General features: G+C 35.9%; 1 protein-coding gene across 1 annotated transcript; it reads right to left on the bottom strand.

Moving 5' to 3' along the window:
• Positions 1–9920: 9920 nt before the first annotated feature.
• LOC149150917 (uncharacterized protein C24B11.05-like) lies at positions 9921–13562 on the bottom strand. The gene is made up of 9 exons (XM_089437814.1): positions 13350–13562; positions 13147–13221; positions 12977–13042; positions 12474–12571; positions 11875–11912; positions 11598–11685; positions 11231–11476; positions 10447–10512; positions 9921–10345 (listed from the first exon to the last, which is right to left on the bottom strand). The coding sequence occupies exons 2-9, from the start codon at positions 13208–13210 to the stop codon at positions 10178–10180; spliced, it is 834 nt and encodes a 277-aa protein (XP_089293940.1). The 5' UTR covers positions 13211–13221; positions 13350–13562; the 3' UTR covers positions 9921–10177.
• Positions 13563–20846: the final 7284 nt, after the last annotated feature.

Genomic DNA, 20846 nt, shown 5'->3' with positions numbered 1-20846 from the left:
CTTATATGACAATGACTCTTTTCAATTCTTGACCCTAGGACAAATCCTAGAAGCACTCAATGGTTGCTCGAACTCTAAAATAAAATACCCTGAGAATGAAACCCGTGATTCAAAAATAACAATGTTATTTTTTCTTTCATTTAACAATATACAAGAATCAAAAGTAAATTTAATATTTATGAAGACCAAACCTAGTTACATATTTTTCAACACTCCCTCTTAACTTGGGAGGTATTCATAGATAGTACATGGACATTCTCAATCTGAACATATCTCATAAGAACAGTCAGATTGGTAAGCCATCTCTTGCATCAAATCATCCAACATTGTCACATACTAAGGCATTGACTAATATCTTTATCTCTCCACAAGATCAGAGCACAATGCTAGTGAGACCGATGACAGATAGACACCAGCATCATTGTCTCTCAAGGAACATACCCCACTTGGGTGTTCATAGGGTATGTCTTTCCAGGACTATTCTTATCTTGGTTTCCCATTCCTCAAAGAATATCGGTCCTCTTCGACTACTCTTATCTTGGATGCCCTACCTCATCCTCAAAGAGTATTAGATGCTAGATGCTTACCCAATCCTCCATTCTTTCTTCACAAAGTGAGGACAAGAATGATGTGTTTATCTCTCCCTCTCAACTAGGGAGGATATATCAACTAAACCAAGCTTGTCTCTCAAGTACACAAGCTTCATGTTAGGAAGATATTTTTTCAAGATGCCAGCTACCTATTTATCAGTGGAGATATATTTTAGTTGTAAAACTCCATCCTACACCGTCCTTCGAATGTAGTGATGCTTGTTATTTATGTGTGTTTTCTTTCCATGAAACGTTGGGTCTTCTGACAACCTTATACAGTTGGTGTTGTCAGAATGTATCACCGTAGGGTCTATTGGTCCTTCAAACAAGTCTAACAAAAACTTCCTCAACCAGACAACTTCTCTTCTTATTTCATATCCTGCAATATACTCAACCTCAACACTACTCAAAGCAACCAATCCTTTCTTTTTTCTCATCTTGGAGACCATGGAACATCCCAAACTAAAACATCCTCTAGTAATGCTTCTTCCATCCTGCTCAATGCCTCTCCAGTCAAAATCTGTATATCTAATCAAGTGGACATCATTCCTCTTATCATACTTCAGGAAGTAGTGGATTGTTCCTTGCAGATATCTCAGTATATGCTTGGATGTTATCGAATGGTCATGTTTGGGATCTACTTGGAATTGAATGATAATAGTCACTGTAAAACAAATGTCTAGTCAAGTATTTACCAAATACATCAACGAGTCAATCAATTGTCTATAACTGGTTGGATACACTGGGCTTGATTCGAAACTTCTTAGCCTCTTCAAGTTTATGATCATGGGATTTATCATAGGTTTTCAATCCATCATGTCAAACCTCTTCAGCATATCAATCACATACTTTCCTTGACCTAGATAAATCTCATCAGGTCCCTTCCAAACTTCCAGTCCCAAATAATAGTGCATCAACCCTAGATCCTTCATGTCGAATTCTGCTACCAGTTGGTTCATTCACTCTTGAATACGACCTTCCACACCTATCATGAGAATATCATCCACATACAAAAGAATGAGTATGGGCTCATCCTTCACAACCTTGATATAGATATTTGGATTAGCGAAACTCTTCAAGGAACCCAATCTTTGTAGGTATGCATCCATACTTTCATTCTATGCCCTTGGTGCTTGGTAAAGGCCATATAATGCCTTCTTCAACCTGCAAACATAATTTCCACTATCTTTGACTTCAAATCCCAAGGGTTTCTCTATATAGACTTCTTCATCAATAGTGCCATTGATGAATGCAGTCTTGACATCCATTTTATTGATGTTCCATCCCATTTATGTTGCCAAAGAGACCAGTGACCGTATATTTGTATACCTTGTTGTAGGTGAAAATGTCTCTTCATAATCAATGCCTTCCTATTGAGAGAAGCCCCTAATCAAAAATATTTCCTTGTATTTATTAATACTTCCATCTGCCACATGCTTAATCTTATAGAGCCACTTGAAAGTTACCATAGATTTGTCTTCAGGACTAGGTACGATCTCCCAAACTCCATTTTTCATTATTGATTTATACTCTTCATTCATCGCTTTTTTCCACTCTTGATGTTTGATGGCCTCTTCAAAAATGGATGGTTCTTCTATTAGTTTCGTCATATAGTCTGCATACCCAAAATATCTTTTGGGCTTCTTACTTTCCCTAAATGCACCTTTGGCTACTCCATGTCCCTCTGCATCTAAAAGAGTATATTTCAACCAATTAGGTCTCTTTCTACTTTCAGGGATGACCACAATTTTCACAGGTTCACTGGAACCTTCATTTTCATGATTTGAATCTTCTTCCTCCCTACTACATTCCTCTTCAAATATCGAAAGTTCTTCATCAACAAAGTTTATCGGGAGGTCTTTTGATTTCTTAAATGTATTACTTCCATCAAATATCACATATCAAGTGACTTCTATTTAGTGTCCTTCCTTTATGTAGATCCTATATTGCTTTGAAGTATTACTATATCCAACATATGTTCCCTTCATGCTTGTAGGATCCAACTTCTTTCTCTTAACCTTTGGTGTGTGAATATAGACAGGACAACCAAATATTCGAGGATGGTCCACACTTGGTTTCTTCCGAGTGAATGCTTCTTCAAGAGTCATGTTGCCTAGTGATCTGTGAGGACTTCAATTTTGAATATATATAGTAGTCTTTGTTGCTTCACCCCATATAATTCTTGGAAAATATTGATCATGTAGCATGGCTCTTACACTTTCTTCAATAGATCGATTATTTCATTTTTTAACTCCATTTTGTTCGAGATTATATGGGACTATCAACTCCCTCTTAATCCCAAATTTCTTACAGAAATTTATGATTTCCTTTGAAGTGTATTCCCCTCCATTTTCATACCTTAGTATATTTATTCTTCTTTCTGTAAGGATCTCGACTTCAGCTCTGAATTCTTGAAATTTGATGAATAATTCATCATTGGATTTCAGCAAATAAACCCACGTTTTCCTTGAATGGTCATCAATGAATGTCACATAATATAGATGACCTCCAAGAGACTTAGTAGACATAGGACCACAAGATTCAAAATGAATGAGATCCGAAAATTTTATTTAACCTCAAAGCACTACTTCCAAATGGTCTCTTGACATTTTTACCCAATGCACATCCATTGCATACTCCTTCACGATCCTCCTTGAGTTCAGGGATTCCATTCACCATTGAACTTAGATTTGGTACAATTTTGTAGCTAAGGTGACCAAATATTCTATGCCAAATTTCACATGTACTTACTTCAATGTGAGGCAAATCTTGAGAGAGAGTATTCAACAATCTATAGAGTTTTCCTTCATGAATCACAATCATCTTTGCATTTTCAATGCTAGAGTTTTTATCCCATACTACAATATTTCTATCTAGATAAGCGACCCTATCTCCCTTATCTTCTAAACATGAAATAGAGAGTAGATTATTTTGGAAACCTGAAACAAATTAGATGTTGTTGAGATGAATATTTCCTCCATTTTCTAGCTCCAACAAGGTTGATCCAATTCCTCGTATAGGATAGCTCTTCTTATCACCAAGCTCAATCGAGTAAGAGGATTTTCCTCTTGATAAGGTATTTAGTTGCTTGTGCTCACCAGTCATATGTCTTGATGCTCCACTGTTGATTACCCAAATATTATCATCTTCAAATGTGCTAGTAAGTGCTGAGAATAATCCTTCATCCTTTGCATATGTCTTGGTCATATTATTCTTGATGGATAGTAGGAGATTCAACAATGCCTTAATACCTTTCTTGAGATGACTTGCCACCATAGAACACTTCTATAGGGAGTTCTTCAAAGGAGTAGCAATCTTCATCGTGCCCTTAGTCAATCGTAGGTTTGATACCATGTTGATAAATCTATAGGGCAATAGTTAGTTGTCACGTCGACTTGGCCTTGGAAGGTATCTTGACACTTTAAAATACAAAAATAATTATTTTTACAAGTTACAATGTGCCTGATGGGGTCTTCCTTATATGAAAATGACTCTTTTGACTTCTTAACCCTGGGACAAATCCTAGAAGCCCTCAATGGGTGCTTAACCTCTAAAATAAAATACCTTGAGCTAAAACCCATTCTTCAAAAATGACAATAATAATTTTTCTTTCATTTTAAAATATACAAGAATCAAAAGTACATTTCATATTTATGGGACCAGACCTAGTTACATATTTTTCAATAGTCCTAACTTGAAGAGGGTTCTCAAAATGCAAGTGTAGGAATCTATTTTTCTAACAAACTTACTTTTCTCCCTTAAAGATAAGTGAGGAGGAAATTGGCCAGTAGTTAGGAAGCTGGAAATATCACCGAACCATGGAGATATAAGTGTTATGGAAAATAGATTCTCATCCGAGAACTAGTAATCCACCACTTATTCATCATTTGTAGACAAGGTTATTCTTGAAACAAAATCTGCAACAACATTCTATTTTCTGAGTTTTTCACCAACAGTCAAATCAAATTGGTATAGCAATAGTAACCACCTACTTATGTGAGCATTAACATCCTATTTATTCATTAAGTATTTGACCGTTGCATTGTTAGTATGTACAAAGACCTGATAGCCAGTAATGCAATGCCTAAATACATATTTTTGCTAATAAAATAAATTTCAAAGGGAATTTTACCTTCGAGTCATCCTATTACTTCCCCAACTACTTTATTTGATGCATCAATATGGATATGGAAGGGAAAAGTCCAATTTGGACCTCTAAGGACAGGTGCTTTCATTAGTTTCTCTTTAATTTCCTCAAATGCTTCTTGGCATAAATTTGTCCACCAAAACTTCGCATCTTTTGTTAATAATGAAAATAGAGGAGAAGCAATATTGTTAAAATCTTTGATGAATCTTTGATAATATCTACCAATGCCTAGAAAAATTCTAAAATCGTTATGTTTTTGGGGAAGAGGAACCTTTTTTATGATGGATATTTTGTTAGGGTCCACTTGGATTCCTTTAAAAGAGAGAAATTTCCCTAAGAGAATCCCCACATTCATTAAAAATAGGAATTTCTCATGGCTTGGGTAGAGGTTCATCTCTTTACACCTCTGCAAGACTTTTCATAGGTTTGAGAGAGCCTATTGGAAATCATCCCCATAGGATGTAAAATCATCCATGTAGATTTCCACTTAATCATGCACAAGGTCAAAGAATATACTCAAAACAACCCTCTAGAAGGTTGCAGGGGCATTGCACAAACCAAATGGGAGAACTTTGTAAGAAAATGTTCCCATTATTCCATTCTCCATCCCCTTTGTAGTGTCCTCGCAAAGTTATGCTACATAACAATTAAATTATTTTAATCATTTCTCTAAAATAAAAATAAAAAATCATGGAATGTCAAAACTCAAAACGAAATCAACTCTAATTATTTAGGAAGTGATAACGTTAAAATACTATATATATATATATATATATATATATATATATATATATATATATATATATATATATATATATATATATATAACAGTTTGATATATTTTTTAATTATTAAAATAGATAATAGTTTTTTTTTTCAATTCTCAAAATGTATTGTATGGCTTTATATTTAGGTTAATTTTTTTTACGACTTTATTTGAATTGGAATATTAACTAGCCAACGAATGTACTTATTTCGAAATTAGGGTTTGAAAATATAGGGTTTTAAAAAATAAACACTGAATATCGATAATAAAAAAGAAAAAGATGACTATAAACTTAGACTTGACAATTATTTCTATTGCTTTTCTATTTTTTCCTTTATAATTTTAAATATTTCTAATTGTGGTCAAGTGTCTAGGTAGCCTCCTATAATAATACTACCTTGGCGTAGTTGTAACTAATCGCACAATCTTCTATAGTTATATAATGTTATTGATTATAATCGTTTCTTCATTAGATAGTGGGAAAAGCACGACACTTGCTCAAAGACTATACTTGACCAATGCGATTATTATGTGGCCACCCTGTGGCTCAAAGACAATGTCGATATTCTAGGAGTGATGAAAAATATATAATATGACCAAATGGGGAAAAATACAATCTTCATATTAGGGATATTATAGCCTAGTAGTGTGGCAATCATAAAGTTTAACATGTAAGTTACAACAATGGCACATTTTTTAATACCAATGTCGGGAGTTCAAAAATGAAATTGGTTTTCTTCATTTCTCAATTTTTTTTTTTGTAGATGCTTCTCATATCAAATCAAAAATTGTATATGAATCACATTCATATTTTATGATTAACAACATGTGTTCACGAGAATCTCTCTTTTCGTAAGTTAAGTAGAATTTATTGCTAATCGGGAAAAATATACAACAACATAGTTAAAACTATTTCCACCATGAGTAGGGAAACTAGACCAACAACGAAAATGTAGATTGCAAGTCCAAAAAATTACATACATATTCTAATAGATAAGAGTATGACCAGAGTCATCAGAACATAAAGTATAACAAAAAAAAAACTAAGTAACTAGGTTGTTGTTACCTTGCTGAAAGTATATAATCGCTAAAAGAGAATTCATCAAAAAATGATGAAGTGATGTAAGCCACAAAGAAACCGATGTTGATCATACTGAAGTAGACATCTCAATGGGTGCTACAGGGATACCCAAGGAAACTAATCCTTTTCCATTGAAGATGAGGGCCTCAATACGGTTAAGTTGTTTAGCCATTTCTTAGTGCTCTAAAGATAAGTGCCTTATCTCTGCTTGAAGAATACTAAGTTGGAGGTAAAGCCTGCTTTTGTGTTCCTCTTTATCTGCAAGGGCCATTTTGATGAGGGTCTTCATGTTCCAGTAGAGATCTATTGTGCACGGATATTGGTTTGACAACCACGAGTGTGGCCTAGGTAGGGTAAACAGTCTATAGTTTGAGATAGAATTTCCTCGTCAGGAATGGAGTCTCTTTCATTCATGGTTTCAATTTTTGCATGGCCCATCATGTGTAAGATAAGTTTAGGAGTGGCCTCTTGATATTGTTGGGTAGAATTTTGGGCACAGGTCCGATTTTTGGAGCTTCTAGCTCCTCTACCAGCAGAAACTCAATGACATTGCATGCACTGTCATGACATGTTGGACTTGAGGGGGGCGAGCTCGAGGGAGAAGAGACAATGTCAAGGTTAGTGGGTGGAAGATACACAAACAAAGAGAAGGAAGGATTGAAGGTGTCAAGAGAGGAGTTTGTGTCTGGAAAGTATGGAGCAAGAGAGAGTTGTGTACGTCCAAGATGACTTCAGCCCTAAAAGGAGGGTTATGGTGGCATTAAAAACAAAGAGTCGAGGTTTAAAGAGCAAGTGATATTCTGATGAAGAGACAAGCCAATGGAAAGTAGGAAGACAACCTCTAAAGAGGCAATGGCTCATGGCCAAAATTGTGGAGATAATAAGATGTTGAAGACTTGGCCACGATTTACCAAGGGTGCCCCATATTAACAAATTAAATGCATGAGAGAGACTTGGTAATACAAGTTGATACTTGAAATATGAGCTAACCTGGAAATATGAGCTAACCTAAAAATATGAGCTAATACCTTGACATTGAGTCAAACTACGAGTGTTGCATAAATGTTGGAAGGCCGCGTAGTATGATCCCCTGAAGTAAACACTCCCAATTATGATTTCCACCATGTTGTTATAGTGTGTAAGGGGACTCAGAGTTACGGTGCAGGGAAAAGATGGTGAATGGGGGAAGGCTAGGCTAAGAGGACATGGCCCTTCCCTGATAATTCGACTGAAAGACTGGAGAGATGGAACAAATTGACTAACAAAAGTCAGGAGATTGAATTAATAGGGGGAGGGAGTCATGTGAATAACAGTGCGAGAGGAAAGGATGGAAAGGATTAAGATCTTCGAGGCACATGATAGCCACATTTAATGTTTGAGTTAAGGTCATTAACATGTGTACCATGGATAATCAGTGAGAGGGGTGGCTGGCAGTGACTCTGTCACTTCACCCAGCCACTCTCTCATGTGAGTCTTTGGGAGAGGCACCTTGATCGGGGGTGTTCATGAGAATACCATTTTAATGTAATCTCTATGATTAAACCAACATTCATGTGTTGATTCCTATCTACGTAAATCGAACATCTTATAGGAAACCCAAGAAATTGTTCTCAACATTCATGAATGGTATCTTTGGGAGAGGCACTTTGATCAAGGGTGTTCATGAGAATATCATTTTAATTTAATCTCTATGATTAAACCAACATTCATGTTTTGGAATTTGATTCCTATCTACATAAATCGAACATCTTATAGGAAATCCAAGAAATTGTTCTCAACATTCATGAATGTTATAAGTAAACATCATGTTGATTAGTACAGCTCACGGGAGGACACTCACTCTCACAACAAAACTAGCCAAATACCTACAAAAATAATTATAAAATCACTCTAATTGCATAAATAATATATTTTACTTATATTATCAAATAATAAATTAATTTTATCATTTAATAATTTTTTAAAATAATTTATATTTGTTTAAACTTATTGAAAATATACACTCCCTTTATCATCCCTACAATTTTAAAAAATAATTATATATATATATATATTTCAAAATTCAAAATTAGATATACTAATTATATAACTAGTATTTGCACAGTTTAATAATTATTTATATATATATATATATATATATATATATATTTCAAAATTCAAAATTAGATATACTAATTATATAACTAGTATTTGCACAGGTGTGAGAAGAAACGGTGGAGAGAGAAGGACATCCACGTGTGAGGGACATTGTCAAAGATGACGAATCTGAACTGAACAATGTCATAAAGATAAACCTCACCATAAAAAAGTCTTTAGCTTAATGAACAATAAAATATTTTTGTTATATACTTTCAATGCTCTATACCATAAATGATAAATCAATTTCATCATATTTATAACTTATTTTTTTATAAATTTAAAATTATCTCTTTATGTTTTATCTTTTTATTATAAAATAAAAAATTGTAAAATAATAAAATGATTGATCTATAAAACTTATTATTTTTAATACTAACTAATTAATAAATAATGTTATAAAAAAATATCGTTAATCTGAAATTATCCTGATTAAATATCTAACTTGTTTTTTAACCTTAAAAAAACACTTCCCACTAAGCCACAACCATTTAAAACATACTCCAAACCTATGTCTGTCTTTTAATATAATAATAACTAAATATCTTTATAATTTTTAATTCCCGACCAAACCGACCAATTTTCTGCAAGCCCGCATTTGGCATTTTTGGGCGCGCATGACCAAACTCACCAATCTGACCAATTTCCTGCCCTTTTCGGTACGCATCTTATAATGAAAAAGCTCAATTTGGCGGTCATATTATTTATGAAAACGATAATTGTGTTTCCCTATCATGCTACTTAAGTGCTGTTTTGCATCGTTACATCGTTGTCAGTTACTTTTCTGCTATGAATTGATGTGATGGTTAATTCTAATAAATAATAAGATAATTAGAATTATATAGTTTGGGTTGGTTTAATAGCCGAGAGCATGTTTTTTCTAAGAGGTTATAAGTTTAAAAATTGGAAAATTATAGGTTCAAAACGAGAAATAAAATTTATATGTATTCTTAAATGTTTTTTTTTAAGAGATTACAAGTTTAAAAATTAGAAAATTATAAGTTCAAAACGAGAGATACAATTTATATGCATTCTTAAATTTAATAATCAAATTCGTAGATTTAGTAATCAAATTACTGCACAAAAATAATATCTGGTTTCACTCTGTACCAGAGTCCAAATAATTTTAAAACAGAACTCTCTCACAGAGGAAAACCACAAAGGAAAAGCAAAAGGGATACATTAAAAAAGCATCTCATCTAATCTTGAAGGAAGATTTATTGTTCCAAATAAACATGGATTTCATCTATTGATCAATCTGTCTGGAATTAATATTATTGCATCCAGTAATGGGATTCTTCAGATCAGATACACATTTCAACAAGGTTAGAGACTACAGGAGTTTCCTTTGTCGAGAGGCAAAACTCAAGATTACAGAGAACAGGAGTTTCCTCTAACCAGAGTCACACTCCAATGGGGATAGTCTACTCTATTCCCTCATTCAGTCAGACAATGGATTATGCAGTGACAACAGTTTCAATAGTTGCCCCTGCTCCTCTTGAGTGCGCAACATTTTTGGTGCTCTCTGCATCTGCTTCTTCCCAAATATCGGGCAGAGCTTCTCTAATGTTGTGAATACTTTCAAGGGCAAAATCTGCTCCCTCTGTTCGGAACGAAGTGCCTACCTGTTGACGGTGAAAGCCAAGATTAAAATTAGATGAAGATTCAACCAATTATGCATTTTTACAAAAGCATTATATCCCATTTACAATTATATGGTCTTTACCAATACGGTATGGAGGCCTGCACGCTTTCCTGCAGCTATATTCCTGGGACTGTCATCAAAGAAAATCTGCACGGAAACATAATAGATTAAATAGAAACTCTTACAATAGATGTTGTTGAAATGACATGCATAAGGTAAATAAAAATTGATGATGTCGAATTGCCGGTTGCCAGATTGGTTTGAGTCTAGATTACAATTGCGTACAACAGTCCCTTTGTAGCTCCTCTCCACTGAAAAGGGGATGTTCGGGAACAGATGTATAATTGAGCAGTATCTGGGAAGTGATCAGACTAACAAACATCTCTTTCTTGTTTAAACATCTCTGTCACACACCTTCAGATTTATGTTTTGGGACTCAATACAATATTCTCTTTGTCGATCCTCCTCGTTGAAAAAGGACTGTTTTCAGAGACAAGTGGATAACTGTGCAGTGTGTGGGACAGGATCAGAGCAACATGCATCTTTTTCTTGTGAAAATACCACTGCAACATAACTTCTCAAAAGACAACTAGGTCATTCACCCTGGGAGATTTCAGCAAGAATGGCCATTTTTAGAAAACGTATAGATATAGGATATCCCTGTACCCTCACACTGGGGCCAAAGCAGAGATGTTAGCTATCCTTGTTTGTTTACTAAGGGCGATTTGGTATAAACTTTCTACGGTACCTTGATGAGTCAATCTTAATGCAGATCTATACTCATAGATAATGTATCATATAATTCATTTTCGTGAAAAAATGGATAGCTGAAGGAAAATGGCCATCAAAATCTTTAGTACCATACCGTTCTTTGTGGATCAGCGTTTGCAACGCGAAGAGCCTGCTCCATGGCATCTTTTGAGGGCTTGCAAATTATGGGTGTCTTCGGGATTGTAGAGTTATTAGCGGGCATATTCCATTCATTATTGCTTTCAGTAATTTTTGAAGGAGGATTAAGTGTCTCAAAGCATATTATGCCTTCAAAGCAATCTTCCAATCCCAGCCTGTTAAGGGCCTTTGCAGCATGAACATTGTCACTGTTTGTAAATATCTGTTTTTGCAAAACAAAGTTACAAGCGGTTAACAAGCACGCTAATAAGTTTCCAAACAAAACTTAGGACTTCATTTAATATCATTGTAAAAAGAATTTGAAGGGATCCATATGATCTTACAATTTTCCTCTGAGGCATGCTTAATAACAAGTTCTTCAGCACAGGATCTGGTTTAAGATTCTCATATGGCAATCTTCCGTGAACAAAACTGTATAAGAAATATTTGTTTCCAGTGAGTGAAGCAGGATAGCGTTTAAGGCCAAAAGCAATCAACGGTATTCCAAACAGTCTAAATAAAGAAAGTCAAGTCACTGGCATTTTCTCTGATTTTGTTGAAAGTTGAAACTTTAGATAGCTGTAAATTTAGCAACCAGAAGATACAAGATTTCTTAGATACCTGTGGTAATCGTCATAGTCAAATTCATAGCCCACTGCCTGCGTAGAACAAAGAATATTGTCAAAAATATACAATGAATTCAAGAACATGAAAGTCGAGAAAAAGGATCGCAATTCAATTGCAATTCCTAGCCATGACGTTGATCATAATTCCATATTTTAGAAATTGATATGGGTAGTAGTTGTTAAATAAAGACATCTAGAACACCTTAAATTTGCATTCATATATCATCATTACTGGGGCTAGAAGAGAGTTCCTCGAGGCTTAAAGACCACAGATGAGAAACAGGGTTTCAGTCTCACGAATTTGCAAAAGATATCTTGGCAGAGTAGTGGCCAGTAAAATCATAGAAAACCATGGATTAATTATGGATAGTATGTCTCAGATGTTCTGCAGTCATTCCAGGAAGCAGGTTCTGATTGAAAGCAGCTCATAACCCCACTCTTAAGCTACTTGCTAACCAATGACACATAAGGGGGTTGCAGAATTCCTGAGTAATCAGCTACCGAAGGCTCCCAATGCTAAAAATCAGTCATTTTAACCTTAGAAGTTGAAATACCTTGTTGAATTATATGAAACAATAAGGATTGAATGCTTACCCTGAGTCCAGCCATGGTTGTCCCATAAGTTTTATACAGTTCTCTGCTCAAGTCAGGGACACCGCTCTTTTCAACTCCCAGTTTTTGATTCACATAATCTGTCATACAACAACCAGATCGCACACACAATTCAAACTCAAAAGTTCCCTCAATGGCTTAAGAGAAGTCTATATTGCATCTACAACCCTAGTAGGGGTGGGATGATCCAACTGTGTGCGCAACAGCGCGTTAGATATAGACAGTAAATTGGGTGTATTGAATATGAACACTAAGCCCACAGTCCATCTGGGTCTGATCACCTTCAAGTTGCAAAGTTGGAGATGCATATAACAAGCTCATGTAAATTCCAAGGAATTAAATAGTAGCAATCTAAATATGCAACTCCAAGATTTCCGGTTTGCATTTCAGACTCTGGTTTAGATTAAAATCTAAAGAATAATATTTCCTTAAAAAGAACACTTAAATTACATAATTCTTGACGGGCAGATTAGCTACAAGATTACCTCTGATGTTGTTGGTGCATGCTGCAGCTAATCCGGAGCTTAAAGGATATAATGTGTCATCCAGATCTACAACAGCAGATTGGAATCAGAAACGGAATACATACAGCTTTAGCTTAATACCATTGAAAAAGAAAGAACTTAAAAAAGAAAGAAAAAAGTGTGATGCTCACCAAACAGGAGGCACTCATATCGAGGGCCCTGCTCTGTCACGAGTCGATTCTGAGCCAGCACCATTATGGATGACTCTGCAACACATATACCCAAAAATTATCATCCCGATACACTGAAGTATATGCAAACAAGAAAATTATGTTCCAATTGTGAAACTCCGATAATTTCAGAAGAATCAAAGAAGATTGGCTGTAAAGAATACCAGATGTGCTGAATATGGGAAGAAGAGCGAATGCAATAGGGAAGGAGGCAATGTATGTTGAAAGAAAGAAACAGGGACTCGCCGAATAAAAATGTAATACAGAGGGGCATAAACAAGCTAACAATGTTAATGAAATGAAGGGGGAATTGAAGGAGAACAATGGGGGGCTTAAATAGATCTCCGAATGGCTCGGAGGAATTGCTTGTGAATCTTCCGTATTGTAGTCACAGCCTCGTTTCACATTCATTTGTTGTCACTTTATTGGCGTGCAATTTGTCGAGGATTCCTCCCAGTTTTAAAAACTCAAATTTAAAAAAAAATAAAGATAAAGAAAACGGGTACCGTGTGTTTTGGTTCAGGAAACACGTTAAAAACGTTGATAAAGAAAATGGGTACCGTGTGTTTTGGTTCAGGGAACACGTTAAAAACGTTTAATCGTGTGAATGACGTGATTGTGTTTTCGTTGAAAATGTATATCGACGGCCAAAAAATTTAGACGTTGAGAAGGAATATGGCAGCAAGGGGAGTGCGCACAGAGATTTCAAGTCATTGGCCAGTCGTAATGAGAACCTTCAACGGAGTTCTCAAGAACCATTTCCTTTGATATCTGCGATTTGTTTTAAAAAAAAAAAAAATTTCCTTTTGGCTTTTGTTGTGTCTTTCTTCCACTGTTGTGCATTCGATGATGGTGGTTTTGTAATATTGGTTTGTGTGTATTTCAATATTCCATTTTCATTCGGTACAATTTTCATCTCATCCCATCTTTCTAGGTACCAAAAATTTATTTGCCCTTTAATGCACATTCAAACTTTAATTTATTGATGGATATTACTCTTATATCTGAGAAAACTCTTGCTTTAGGAATTTCTTGAGAGATTGATCAAGAACCTGGTTTCTATGTAGTTTTCAATAGCTCTGATACTATGTAGAAATAACTCAAAATTCATAGTTGCTAATGAATTTAGAGTGAAAACAATACACACAAATTTCCTCTATTCAATATGTGGAAGAGGAAACATACAATAGAAACACATGCAATCATTTTATCACAATGAACAAAGTGTTTTTCTTGGGGAACCCAACTGGGAAAAACCCCTAATCTGTTTGCATTATATATCAAATGGGAATTTGATCCATTACAATGATAGTTTAATCTGTTTGCATTATATCAAATGGGAATTTGATCTATTACAATGATAGCTTAAATCCCTGAAGCTCAACCTACACTGCAATATTGATCTCCTTCTCCTGAGTCTGCTCTAGCAAATACTTCGCGAAATATAGGCCTCCTACTCCTATTTCTTTGCACAATTATTGAGGAAATTAGCTCCTAAAGAATAGGAAAAACTCCTACTTTCTTGTGCAATTCCCAAAAGAAAAGTCTCACCTAGTATATAATAATGATTATATTGATTCATTTTTCCTCCATTCAACTAAGCAATTCGAATTTCATGCATGACTAGGGATACTTTTAGTAAATTGACTAGTTAACTGAGAAATCACTGAGTTAACAACAGTTACAACTACTCAACCGAACTCCTACTAAACCTTTTCATGAATAGAGCTCAAATAACTTAGTTTCACTAACTATAACTCCACTGGATTGCTAGATCTTAACAATCAACCCATGCACAACTCTACTTCTTGCCCACAAACTTGAATTGGTTGACTTCACTAAGTGACTTGACCATGTCACTTCTACAACTCAAGTCATCATGATGATGTGGAAATTCAAATTTTTACTAACACACAAGTCAAATGAAGTATTTTCTTACTACAATTTAACATAAATAACCTTTGAAAATCACATTTTTATAAACAAAGTTAATGAAATAAATAGTTCACTTACAAAATTGGTGAAGATATTAAGATGAGTATCTTTCATGAATGTTCGTTCCCAAGCAATATTGATAAATGGTTTCATGCATATATTCATTCCATGGTTGAATGCATAATTTTTCATTACTTGTGAATATGTTTTTTTTATTTTATCATGTTTACCAAATTTGAAATAAAAATGTACAATGTTTTATTTTATGTTAATGAATTTATTTATTGTTTCATCATTTTTTTTACAAGAAAGACTCAATAACTAAGCAAGAGCCTCTCCCCGATGGGGGTGTTGGGCTGCGGAAGCCAACCGTCACATGACAGATGACAGTTGGGCAAAGGTTAATGCGGGGAGGGTAGGACATCAACCCTTCGACCACGCAAGAGTTATTATTCCTGCACTCACTTGTGTGAATCATTTGCTTTCGCCTGTGTGCAATCAATTCACCTTGATTTGGGATTCAATGGCATTGTCTCACCTCTGAATATATTGCATGGTTTGGAAAATTCTCTAGTTGTTCTATGGATCTTTGAGTAATGTGCTCCCCTCTCTTCTTTCATTTCCTCTGGTTCCTGGTCTAGGGTGGTGGTCGACCGTCCTATGCGCCTCCAATGTGTCTCTCGCGGCATTATCTCACTTTCTCATGCTAATTGAGAAAATTTCCTTCTTCATCCTACTCTGGAGGGTACATCTTTTGCAGTTGTGGTTGGATTTGGGTTTAATTGTCTTGCAATCTCGGGGTTTCTCGCCTTAACCTCTTGGTGGGTGCTTCTGGGGTGGTTTGTATTGGACATCCGCTTCTTGTTTTTCTATTTTTGGGTCTGTCGGTGGTGTTGATTCCCTTGGGGTGGCGGTAGTGGTTCAAGGGTGGTAATGGCCTCCTGGTGATCACACATCTTGGCTCTTCCTTTTCAGAGTCATTGGCCCCAAACCCTCCTCTGGTGCATTGTTGCGGTTTTGATGTCGGTTAACAACTCAGGGCCTTGCATTTCAATTCCTTGTCATGTGTTTACTATTAACTATCTGGGCCTTTCTACTTGGGTCTCTCTCGTTTACTCTGGTCTGGCTCAATTCTATTCGGGTGCTGAATTTTCGGTGGTGGTAATTTTAGTGTTGGATAACCTCTCCTCTTTGGTTTGTGGTAGAGTATGCTTGGTCCCAGGTGGCAGGCGGTAGTGCTTTGAGTGTCTCAATTCTCCGAGATGTCAACTTCCTTCTAGGCTCGATCATGAAGCCTAGCCCCCGCTCCTTGTGCGTCTTGGCTCCGACAAAGTCTGAAGACTCTCCTGCTCAAGTTGGGTCTTGGGGTGGTGTCGTAATTATGAGTGGTGAGAGTTCCAGGTAGAGTGCGGGTCCATTGAGGGGCACAGGACATGGGAGTTGCAGTTCCTCCATAGCTTCTATTGTAGCTTCCATTGTTATTTTCTTCTTATTTTCAGTTTTAGCACAAAAAGAAATAAAAATCAAAAGAGAAGAAAAATCAAACCTTTGTTTAAAGGCGCGCTGCGGGAAAACAATAAGTCTAAAGGTTAATTAAGGCTCAACCCCGCAGTTGACCGCGACGTGAGCATGGTTGACCACAACGTGTGGCCTAGAATCATTGCGGGGGTTCGTTCTCAATGTAGTTCCTTTATATGCTTTACCCTCGCAAAGTTTAAGAAAATTGAAGTATTTTGTTTGATTTCGCACAAGTTAACTTGAACGGGTTGTGTTTCGGAAATTCGATGCGATGGTGTACCTGCGAGAAGATCTGGGCCATTGATCGACAAGCCACAGATCCAACGGTAATCGCACAAGTCAGCTAGAATGGTTTTGTTTCAAAAATCTGATGCGAAGGTATATTTGCGAGAAGATCTGGGCCATTGATCAACAAGCCACTGATCCAATGGAAATCGGGTGACAACTTATCGGACACGACAGTATATCAAATGTAATTCAAGCTCGCTGATGTCCATGTTAATCATAGTCGTCCGTCCAAAAAGACAGGATCCAACAGATATCGGGCAAAGAAATGATCGGGTTTTAGCACTAAATTTAAACTCGATAGATTATAAATTGGTGATATATATCTCCCATCGGGTCCGTATGGGAGTCAATGGAGCGTTGAATAGGTGGACTCAATAGGATTTATTTGAAACAAGTTTAAAATCTCGTGAGGTCTGGAAGATCAGACCATTGATTGAGCGAATGATCGGACGACTCACATACAACAAAGGCGGACCCAACGGGTTTATGAATCAAATTGTTAAATCTTTTCAGTTTTGTGGCAAACTAATGTTTCGTGTAAAATAGCCAATTCCACTGTTTAAGTGAGACAATTAGAATTAGCGGTGGATGATTAAAACTTCAAAAGAAGGTGATTGGTCGGGTTTTCTTGTGTTTTGGCCAATCAAAATGTGCTCGATACATATGCAAGCCCAGGTTCACGCACGGGGTTTTGTCAAATTTTATAATAATTAAAATTGTTTAATCATTATTAAAGCTTCTACAGAGAAACTCAGCAGCCAAACAACAGAGTCGAAAAGCTAGCAGTTATCATTGTTGTCTAACTTCCGTTACTTCCTGTTATTCTATATTCTTTAGAAGGAGGTGTCTTTTACCCTCTGTGTAATGTTTTGTAATAATTTTTACTCTAGACAGTTAGGAAAATAATTAAGCAGTTTGATAGTTTTGGTGATCACCAATTGTCTTGTAATGTATAAAAAGAGGTAAATTTAGAAAGAAGGGGTTTGAAGTTTGGAGAACCTGGAGATTAAGCTACTGAATTCCTCATACAATTGTTGATTAATGAAGAATCAGAAGTTTTCCATACGTTGTTGGGTATTATTTTGTGTCTTCTCTATTATGTGCCATCTTATGTTTTCCTCCTTTGAGTATAGTAATTGAAGTTGCAGGTCTTTATTTGCCTATGTAAATAAATTTAAATTCCTTAAAGAGCGCTCCTATACTTGATGTTCCCATTTCTGCAATTCTTCTAAGTTACAGATAGTAGTTTCTGTATAAAACAACATATTATCTATAACTTCTCCTAGTGTCATAGATAGTAGATCCTGTGTTAAACAAAATATTGTCTATGACCTATTCAATCTTTCTTAATTCATCATTTGTATTCAACAATCAAATGGCATTCTAATGTTATCATGTCACCTAACTATTGAGGATCAAAATCCAGATTTCCCAGGTCCTTCATTTGAGAACATAATATATAATTGAGTGACAAACAAGTGACAATCTTTGTAATCATTAATGTCTTAAGCACAATTTCTATACAGCCAGGAAATTGGTTTCTTAAGGTACAACATTAATTGGCGCCACTACTGGGGAGAGAAGACAAGAGCACTTTTCCCTGGGTTTTCAATATTTTCCTCTGGTTTTTTAGTGAGGAGGAAATATTTGGTTGTTTTGAACAAAAGCAATAACTCTGGCTCTAAGGAGACCCCATACAAGGTCAGATACCTCACAGCAGAAAGTTCAAGCCCTTTCAGACCCTGAAAGGCTAGTTTCCAAGAGGGTTAGAAGGCCTAAAACTCCACTTACACCAAGTCCTACACTGTCTGCACTAGGCAGCAGTTCATCACATCTTTTATTGACCAAGAGTCACCTTTTACATCCAATTCATTTCAAGAGCCCAGCTGTCAAGAACAATCTTTAGAGTCTGTTTCTTTTTCAGTATCTGCTATAGTTATTCAGCCTGAACCTATAACTGCATTACCACCTTTGCACACTCCATTTACTCCTCAGTCAGTTTCCACATCTGCTGGTAATCAAGGTTCAGTAAATTTGGGAGAAAACATGGCAGCTCCTGCATTCTTGATGAATAGATATGCACCTCTTCAACTGCCACAATCATTGAATCAAATGCCACAAGAATACCTCAAGATTCTTCCTCGCTTTACAAGGGAAGATGAACAAACAGTAGAGAATCATGTATCAGTATTTTGTAACTTTGCAGAAAACCTAAATGTTGAACATCTAGATGTTGTTCTAAGACTTTTTGTTCAATCCTTGGATGGAGAAGCGAGAAAATGGTTTAAAGGGCTTCCTAATAACTCTATTCCTTCTTGGGAAGAGATGGAGTGCCTATTCACCCAGAGATGGGGAGAAAAAAGAGACCATGGGTATTCATTAACAGAGTTTAATGCTATAAAGAAGAAGTTTGATGAAACTGTAGTTGAATTTGTCAGAAGATTTAATAAATTGTACAATAGTCTTCCAGTGGAGATTAAGCCCCCTCCTGCTGGTGCCAAAATAACTTTTGCAAGGGCTTTTGAGTCAGATTTTGGATTTACATTGAGGGAAAGGAGATCCCCAACCCTTGATCAGATCCAAACAGATGCATTAGAGATTGAAGCAAATTTGGTGGCTACAGGCAAAACACCAGAGACACAACCTATCCAAGACAAGGGAAAGGCAAAGATAGAATCCTCTCAAAGTCAAACACTAGAGGATATGAGTAATGTAATTAAAACTTTGTCAAATAAATTGAATAAGTTAGAGTTAGAAAATAAGAATTCTCAGAGACAAACACAGTATAATAAGAACTTTAATCCCCAATACAGAAGACAACCTTTGCAAATCTTGCAAAAGGAGAGAAAAGATCAGGATTAGATTCAAGCACCATTGTATATAGAGGCAGATCCTGGTGAAGTACTTGAGCACCCTAGGGACCATGAAGATCAAATTTCTACGTTATATGCAGTAGATGAAGATGAGCTTGGTGTTGAAGGAGAAAAGTATGAATATGCTAAAACAGATGCTATTTATGATGAAAATGAAATTGATGAATATTGGAAGCAATTCTCTGATTTTATGCAGGCAGAACTACACAATAAATATGACTTGAGATCAAGGAAAAGATCAAGAAGTCAAGAAAATGAAGGTGAGCAGCAAGTTCCAGCTTCCTCACCAAAGGCAACTCCACAAGAATCTCAGCCTGCAAAACCAGTAAATAAAGGGAAGAAACAACAGAATGCAAATGGTAAGACACAAATACTTCAAGGTGAGTCTTCTCAAGACCAAAGTGGAAAAATTCCTTTGGAGAAGCTTGTTTCAATTCCCCAAGTAATTTCAGTCATGAAGAAAGGAGAAGATGAAAATGAGAAGAATGCTAAATAGGGTCATTTGTTCAGTCTTACTAAAGAGTTGGAGAAGGTAAGAATTCAAGTTCCCCTTGCAGAATTAGCAAAAACACCAGCTTATCAGAGGGAGATTGCTGAGTTTATTAATTTAAAAGAAAATGTGAATATTAATGACACTATAAATTTGCAAGAAGATAAACCAGTAGTGGTTTTTGGCCCACATGTAGAGGAAGTAGATTCTTCAACACCCCCTTTTTATATTTCCTTATTGATTCATGATTTCCTCCTGCATAATTGTATGTTTGATTCAGGAGCTTCACACAATCTTATGCCATTGTCAATGATGAAGCAACTAAATCTACAAGTTACCAAACCCTATAGAGACCTGTACTCTTTTGATTCAAACAAAGTCAAGTGTTTGGGGGTCATTAAGGATCTGGTAGTGTCATTAGCCTAAATTCCATCTAGAAGCTTGGTCATGGATGTAGTAGTAGCAGATATCCCTGCTAGATTTGGAATGCTACTATCTAGGTCATGGGGGGCTAAATTGGGTGGTGTCCTGAAACTAGATTTTACATATGTTGTTGT

This window comes from Pinus tabuliformis, chromosome 9 (assembly GCF_031772625.1).
Source record: "Pinus tabuliformis cultivar Carrire ecotype Pingquan chromosome 9, CPIR1, whole genome shotgun sequence".
NCBI lineage: Eukaryota > Viridiplantae > Streptophyta > Pinopsida > Pinales > Pinaceae > Pinus > Pinus tabuliformis.
The sequence above is the reverse complement of the archived record's forward strand: the minus strand, read 5'-3'. Positions and strand labels throughout refer to the sequence as shown.

Bases quoted from the DNA above. Each gene is read 5' to 3' on its own strand.
- LOC149150917 (XM_089437814.1), bottom strand. From the start codon at position 13,210: ATGGTGCTGGCTCAGAATCGACTCGTGACAGAGCAGGGCCCTCGATAT. The intron at 11,686-11,874 runs GTATCTAAGAAA...TTTCTTATACAG, and splicing joins GACTATGACGATTACCACAG to TTTTGTTCACGGAAGATTGC. The intron at 11,477-11,597 runs GTAAGATCATAT...TTGCAAAAACAG, and splicing joins GCATGCCTCAGAGGAAAATT to ATATTTACAAACAGTGACAA.